The sequence below is a fragment of the Scyliorhinus torazame genome, chromosome 1, assembly GCF_047496885.1.
Source record: "Scyliorhinus torazame isolate Kashiwa2021f chromosome 1, sScyTor2.1, whole genome shotgun sequence".
In the NCBI taxonomy this organism is placed as follows: Eukaryota; Metazoa; Chordata; class Chondrichthyes; order Carcharhiniformes; family Scyliorhinidae; genus Scyliorhinus; species Scyliorhinus torazame.
Genome location: NC_092707.1, coordinates 92,671,130 through 92,679,215, shown reverse-complemented (window position 1 = coordinate 92,679,215; position 8,086 = coordinate 92,671,130). Strand labels below are relative to the sequence as shown.

Below are 8,086 nucleotides of genomic sequence, written 5' to 3'. Positions count from 1 at the left end.
ACCGACACGAATTTCCCAAATAGCCATTTATTAAAGCTGGGTTGTTTGCGGCGACATTTGAGGCGGGTTGTTCATTGCAAACAGCGCTGGTGTGGGACAGTGGTCACACGCAGGCCAGACTAGTTACGGGTGACAAAGAGGGTTCCTTAAAGGGCATGAATGAAGCAAAGCGGTGTTTACATCAAGCCGACAGCTTCACGTCACTTTGTCCGATGCCAATTTCTTTCCTTTACAATTTTTCTTGCAGACTTCAAATTCTGGAACGACCTTGTTGGGACTTAAGTTTATCATGTTCTGTGGATTATTAAATCAGGCCTCGGGGTTACTGCTTAAATTAACCACAGGCCTCTCGCGTCTTGAATTATGTGTAAGAACCGAGAACCGGGATTATTGTTCACACCATGAACTTGGGCAGAGATGGATCATGCGTGTCGGGAGCTGAAGACAAACAGATTCTGCCCGTCAATGAACTGGCTACAGTGTGCCAATGCTATGGCATTAACCCTTCATTCGTGTCTGTGACTGGCAGGAACCGAGAGGAGAAAGGCACTATCATTGAACTGGGATTTCAAACCGCCTCTCCGGGTTTATCTCCGCAGAATATTTGAACAAAGTATATTTATTCATCTACTCACACGGGGACTTCTGTAGCTTTAATTCGACGCAGCAATTAGTTTTAGGATAAATATGGACAATTGGAACAATAATTAAACTGAATTTATTTTGACACGTTTGGACCAATTGGAATTCATCAATCATGTGACAATAACCAGGGTTAAATGTGAAGAGTAAATGAGAGGAATTTGATTCGGTTTCTGCACTGAAGCAGCCGGTGCTGATGTCGCTGGTTTCAACGTTGCTGCTGTGGTGGGCGTCAGCCTTTCTGACAACACCGAGCAGCAGAGTTGGGCTTTGAAACCCACACGTAACTCGCAAGCGGCTTCTCTGCAAACTCCCCAAACCCCCACATCCGCACCGAGGCTGAGAAAGATGAACAGAAACCGAGTGCCTCAATCTCTGCTGACTCTTGCAAACTTTAATACTGATGCTCTCCGGTGTCGTCTTTTTAACATGACCATCCTGACATTAATGTGGATACAGATGTCGAGTTTCGGCCCAAAAGGGACACTGAGTGTTGCCGAGGGGATTTGGATTGAGCAGAGGCCAGATAATCTCTTTGTGACTGAAGGAGGGACAGCGAACCTGACCTGTGACTATTCTGCTGCTGAAGTTCGGGACTTTGAAATCAACTGGCTTCACCAACCGATAAATCAAATTAATCAGACCTATGTTATTTACATGAACAATTGCAAGACAGGTCAATCAATCCGGGTGGTACAGACAAAAGACTTAGATCGAAATGTGTCCCAGATATCAATAACCCACCTTCAGCGGGGAGACAGCGGCACATATTATTGTGAATTGATGGTTCTGAGTACGCTACCTTCTGAAGGTATGAAGGGGAATGGAAGCACATTGATAGTTACAGGTAAGTCCTGTTATAAATGTCTCAAAGAGTGGCAGTATTTGTTTTTCATTCTTTAATGGAATGCGAATGTTGTTGGCAAAGCCAATATTTGTTGCCCGTCCCTAATTAATCTTGAACCGAGTGGCTTGTTCGGCTATTTCAAAGGGCAGTTAAGAGTCACCCACATATCACACGTCGGCCAGACCAGGTAAGGATGGCATATTTGCTTCCCTGAAGGACATTAGTGAACCAGATGGATTTTACAACAATCGGTCATATTTCCATGTCACCATTACTGAGATTAGCTGATCAACCTGTCACATTATTCCATTCGTGACCACGTTTTTATTAGTGATGTGAAGTTGACAAAGTTGAACACTAGATTGAGTTCCATAATCTGAGCCTGGGGCCATTAATGAGTCGCTAGTGAAGCACGCCCTCTGGGGAGGGTCATCAGGAATGATGTTCCAGGTCAGGATACAGTCTCAGTGACTCTTGCTGGGAAGTGGTGGGTTTAGGTGTATGAGGCCAGGAGCAAGGATCACAGAGAATTGTCACTTGGGAGAAGTGAAGGTGGGCGCTCGGTATCTATTGAACCTTCATCCAGCAAAAAAACAAGACATTCAGGGGAGAAATTAGAAAAAATGGGTACACAATATGGATATGCTCAACATACAATTAGTTTCACTGAATCAATACGGCAATCCGAATCCAATTGCACTTCAATAAAAGCAAAATACCGTGGATGCTGGAAATCTGAAATAAAACACAAATGCTGGAAAACCAAAAAGAAAATGCTGGAAAATCTCAGCAGTTCAGGCAGCATCTGTGGCAAGATAAAAAGTGTTAACATTTCCAGCCTGTATGACTTCTTCAGAGTTATGGGAACTCTTATGTGTCTCACCACAGATACTCCCAGACCTGCTGAGTTTCCCCAGTATTTTCTGTTTTATTTACAATTTGGCTTCACATTGATCATGTAATTGGTGGAGAAATGGTTCACGTGTTAGAAGTATTTTAACCTAAAACAAATCTGATATTTATTCCCGTGCTGTTCAACATTTCCACATAAAATTGTAAACAGTTAGCGTCTTCCCAACAATTATTCTGTTCCTCTCAATATTATTTCGAACCCAGGATTTGTACCAGCCCAAGTGAGAATTTTAAATGTCAAAACAGCTTGACCTTCATTCTCTGTGTTGGTAACAGTTCTATCCACATCAGTAGGTCTGAGATGTCGATTGACATCTTCAGGAGGATGTGGTGATCTTTAGATTTAAAATCTTACTATCGATGGAGGACAATGTCGAGTTCTTCACGTGTAAATATGTGGTCGCCAGCAGGCAGAAATATAATTCATCCAGAAATGTATTTACTTTTTCCGAACTCAATTTGAAACACTGGTTTTTATCATTTTTAACTTTATGTTATCTGAGGAAGGAGCGGCGCTCCGAAAGCTAGTGATTCCAAACAACACCTGTTGGACTTTAACCTGGTGTTGTAAGACTTCTTACTGTGCTCACCCCAGTCCAACGCTGGCAGTTCCACATCATATCTATCTGATTGTTGCTGAACAACTTTGTTCAGGGAAAGCGAATCCGACACAAGCAAGTTGTGTCGCAACCCAATCAGAATGAACGTTTTCACTGAATTGAATCACCGAGATCCTGCACTTTATTCTTCATTCCCATTCCCGCGTCATTAAGGCGAATAGTGGGCAACAAACTCAAAAATCTAAATACTGACTGTCCAATCACGGTATTGGATGATCAACTCTCCAATTTGCTGGATCAGCTGTTTTGGAAGAAGTTAAAATTAATTTTAAATGGGTTAACACGTTTCCCAAAGGGGAAATACAGTCGAACATCTCGGCGCAATCTCAAGGATCCGGTGTTGTTTTCTGCGCTTCAGACAAGTAATGAAAGAATATAACATGAAAGAAACATAGACACCATGAGGTTACCTCGCAGTGAGAGGTGCAATGGGAATAATTCCTCTTGTATGTCTTCTCAGTTAAAATCATATTAATTGAAGGACGGATTGTTTGGCAGAGATTTTTATTTCCACTTGTGTTAAATATTTACAAATTTATTTTAAAAGAGAAACCCTCTTCTAGAACATCCCAGGAAATCTGGCTTTATCTGCTGCTGTGTCCATCGGTAATTTTATGCGTTATTTCGCTCGTAGCTGTATGTCGCTGGGAAGCGAAACGTGAGTATTGTACTTTCATTCGCAATGTCGGGTGTGTGAAATACTACTTTTATTATAAATATCCAACATTCTGATGAATTATTGTCATGGTGTCTTTTCACAAATGTTTGCTGTTCTTGGACATAGAATGATACAGAATCACGGAGATACAGCTGAAATGTGTTGATATAGGCTTACATGTGGTAACGAGAATTTAGCAAGACTTGTAATAATTGTATAGCTTGTATAACACTTATCAGTGAGCAAACAATCAGTTTAACATATGGAGCGGGATTCAAGTTCGCCTTTCTACAAACCCTGAGGTAATTTAATTTAACAATTTCTGCTTTGGCCTAATTCACCTAAACAAAACAAAATTCAATTCACAATCCAATGGCAGGCCCACTATTAAACCAATTATGACATTCTCTAGTTTACAAAAGAGCATCAACTGCTTGCTGTGTGTCACAGTGTGATCGCTCCCCATCTGCTCACTCGTGTGTCCCTGTGATCGTCACTCGTATCCCCAGCGGATGTTTGTCCTTTTTTTAAATTCCCTTTTTCCAGAGAGTCTGTTCGGCTGCTCTGTGGTATCAATTGTGCTCGTGCCGGCTACGTCTCGGCTCGATCACATTTCCAACTCCCGACTCCCGACAGTTTAGTTTAAGACTTAGATTTTGACTCGATTTCATTTGCTAAATGAAAATATATTGAGCTTTCCAAAATTTAGCAACCTGAGACCGGAATTATCACCCAAGTGGTCTCAACTCTCAGTCCAACGTATACAGATACAATGCTCTATACAGCAATGTACAGTCGGAACACCTTGTTATTTTCTGGATTAGAAAACATCTCATGATGCGTCCTAAAACTGACTTCATCATGTTAAAAGCTGGAAATTTGATCACTCTCCAGTACTTTTATTTTTCAATGATTGTACATGGATGTCCTTTTGTGGCAGATTTAATCGTTTGCCCCGTTTACAATTGTGTTATTTTAATACATGTGTTAAAATTAGGCCCAGTCACTCCCTGGAAGTCTGGTGTTGCTTCCCCATGAAAGGAACTACTTGCACCCCCAGAGATGTGCAAACCTGAGTTCACGTTTTTCACTGTTGGGGTCAAATTAAACCGATTAATGGTCTACACACTTTTTGTTTTTTGTTCCAATGTAGATTTCATTTATTTACATTGAATTCCAAATCGTGCCCTTGGGCCACCTGTTCCGATGATTCGCAACTGTAAGAATTCTAATTTCCCCTTACGTTCAAGTTATAAATATTATACATCATATTGCAACGTTTGGTACAGCTATGCTGAGTTTTGTGTTTCATTGTGTGTATACAATGCGGGATTCTCCCGTCCCGCCACCTGTCCCCAGCCGCAGCGAAACCCGCTGGTGTGGGATGCGTTGCCAGGGGGAAAAGTGAATCTCGACGCCCAGAGAACTCCGGCCAATATGTGATTCAACGCTGCGATCATTGTCCTGTGTCTGCCCCAATTAGACTTTTTTCGCTCGCATAACAGGCTGAAAAATTGATTCAATCGATTTCGTATCAACAGTTGTTGAAACGTTCCCTTACTGCCTTGTAAATCCAATCTCGTACCGGAATAAGACACATCTATCATCCAGTCTAACAGTCCTTCCGTGAGCTGCCGTCTTTAACTAAATGTGCACTGGACAACATTTAAAATTGAGTAAAATTGATCTGTGATTCAGGTCCCAAAGTAATGTTGCTGCCCTTGTATCGCTTTTGGATGAAAAAATACTTCTGCGTTTTCAGTTTGTAAAAGATTGTCTGAGACCGGCACGTTCCCGCGTTGCAGACCCATACACTACACCAATTTCTGGTTTCCCCCCTGATTTTCAATTCAGTTACGGATTCTGCATGTTCTCATTTCCGCTTGTTTTGTCAATCCAGGGAAGCAATTAACTGATCCCAGCGTCCCGTCTACCGGCACCGGCGCAGAGGTACTGAACATGTATTAAGGTTATGTTTAGAAGTTGTATTTTGTTCTGCACTTTGTACAACTCCAAGGTTTTAGTCTGGCGTCGAAGCAAAATACATGTGGTGTGCCTGGGAATGTTTTTGTTAAGGTTTAACTGGAATCGTTGATTTTTTTTGTTCCATTTACTCCATAGTTTCCAAGGTTTTTTTTTGCTTTGGAATGTGACATTATTTAAGCAGAATCGTTTTCGGGTCAATCCACGTGTGTTTTGGTTTCCTGTTTATCACTGAGAAACCTCATGAAGAATGAACGGCCATGAGGCAGAACACTTCCTAAGAACGAGGAAAGCAAATTGCCAGGCGAACTAAAACAGTAAAAAGCGCTAGCCGACCCCAACAAGGAAGAAAACAATAACATCCATTTATGTAGCGCCTTTCGAAGATCTTAATTCCGCACAGCGCCTCACGGACAATGCGTTGAAATTTGAAACACATCTGGGTGTAATGTCATTCTAACTCGCTGGAGAGGAAGCTGGCGCGAACTGACGGCGACAGTCACTGGGAAACCATTTGGCTTTTACAAAGAGTGATAATGGGAGGAGCTGAGCTCTGCACCGGTACTTCTTGCGGAGGCTATCCCGAGCTCCCAGACGGGACTCCTAATGTAAACCCGCTGATCAACGGGAGTAAACAGGCGTGGGGGGGAGAACACGGTCGCCTGTCTCCATTTGGACTTGGCAGGATGATCGCATGAGCTAGTGGGCCGTACAAGCTTATCCGAACGGGCGCCAGAATGTGGCGACTAGGGTCTTTTCACAGTAACTTCATACTTGTGACAATAAAAGGTTATTATTGGCACCTGAGGCGGTTCAGACAAGAAACCTCACAGGAGCTTTGGCATTGTAGTATGGATAAAATGGGAAGAGAAAATAAGGGTTGAGTCATCAGGAGAATTGAGACGAGAAGTGCACAGTTTACACCTCAATTGTTCGTCATGTACTAAAGTTAACGTCGCAATATTTTAATTAGCATTGTTTTTGCCATTTAATTATGTAACATAATATTCCAAAATGATCATTTCATTATCTTCAGCAGAAATGTCAAACTGCACCTAAGATACGTGTTCCGATCGCAAGTAAATGTGCAAAAGTAAATATAGTACTAACAGTTAACACCTTTAGTAATACTGCTGGTTATTTACAGGACACTGCAAGAGCGGACCGAACAATATATGCGACCGTGTGTTCTGCAAAAATGAAAGAAACCACGCCGAATTTAGAGATCGTTTATTCTGATCCACTGGTAGAAAAGAACGTTCCCAGCACCTCAACAGCCCAGGCACGTTAGCTTAAACAATGAACATAGATTTAGAATTCAATAGAGAACATGCCAGACATCTAGTTAGACGGCCCTCAATGGATATTATAAATTGATGCAACGACCAGATGCGGCAGTTAAAATGAATGAAGTAGTTATTTAATAAGTTACTGATAAGACATGTTTCAGAATGAAGATCGTGTGAATGTACTTCTCGCTACAATGTGGTCAGTTTGAAGTTACACCCACAATGAATTTGGTGTGCCTTGTGCAGACTACTGTTGTTTCAAAAAGTAGTAGCTGCTTGCTAAATTCTCCATAGATGAAAATATGAAATGAAAATCGCTTATTGTCACAAGTAGGCTTCAAAAAATAAAGTTACTGTGAAAAGCCGCTAGTCGCCACATTTTGGCACCTGTTCGGGAGGCTGGTATGGGAATTGAACAATGCTGCTAGCCTGCCTTGGTCTGCTTTAAAAGCCAGCTCTTTAGCCCTGTGCTAAACCAGTCCCCATTAATGCGTGTTCCTACATCCACAGGCGGACTATTCAACCGTGAACTTCTGCAGAGCATATCCCAAGACAGAAGGTGAACCAATGGTTTACTCCCAGCTGAAGTTTCAAGAAAATGAAGCTCAGTTTCTGACACCCTGCTTGCAGTGATCTGCAACTTCCAGTCCTTTACTGCCCCTGACTGCAGACGCGCCGAGATCAAAACTAAAATCAGAAAATGCAGAAGACGCTCAGGGCAACATCTCTGAAGAGAGAAAGGATGATTCGTTCTCATCTCTATTTGCCTTGTACTATCATTTCGACATTTAATCACTCCTGCTCTCCATCCTATCACACACCCTTTGCACAATCTACTGATTATCTCCAACATCTTCTGCTTTTATTATTGGAGTCTCTGCATCATATTTAACATTAAATTGGAAATTACGTGCCACGGTTCTGTTTCTGTCATTCCACATACTATTCTTGTAATGTTTATTTGTTTCATAAAACAGTTGTATGACGCGAGAGGCTGAGTGTAAAGTTTATTGAAGAGTAACTTTCGGGCTAGTTGTAGATTGGCGACAGGTCGTTATCTGGCATGCTGCTGTACAAAAGGCAAGTAACGTAGTCATCTCTGTTCCGGACAAGACAGCAGTTGGAGTCGACACAT

The 8,086-nt window shown here is 41.9% G+C and overlaps 1 protein-coding gene across 1 annotated transcript; it reads left to right on the top strand.

Annotated features, from left to right (window-relative positions):
- Positions 1 to 861: 861 nt before the first annotated feature.
- On the top strand, positions 862 to 7,861 carry LOC140410114 (uncharacterized). Its single transcript, XM_072498059.1, has 5 exons — positions 862 to 1,489; positions 3,569 to 3,679; positions 5,580 to 5,629; positions 6,810 to 6,944; positions 7,462 to 7,861. Exons 1-5 carry the CDS (start codon positions 991 to 993, stop codon positions 7,582 to 7,584), a joined length of 918 nt encoding a protein of 305 aa, XP_072354160.1. The 5' UTR covers positions 862 to 990; the 3' UTR covers positions 7,585 to 7,861.
- The last annotated feature ends 225 nt before the right edge of the window (positions 7,862 to 8,086 follow it).

Bases quoted from the DNA above. Each gene is read 5' to 3' on its own strand.
- LOC140410114 (XM_072498059.1), top strand. From the start codon at position 991: ATGAACAGAAACCGAGTGCCTCAATCTCTGCTGACTCTTGCAAACTTT. The intron at 1,490-3,568 runs GTAAGTCCTGTT...TTATTTTAAAAG, and splicing joins AAGCACATTGATAGTTACAG to AGAAACCCTCTTCTAGAACA. The intron at 3,680-5,579 runs GTGAGTATTGTA...TTGTCAATCCAG, and splicing joins ATGTCGCTGGGAAGCGAAAC to GGAAGCAATTAACTGATCCC.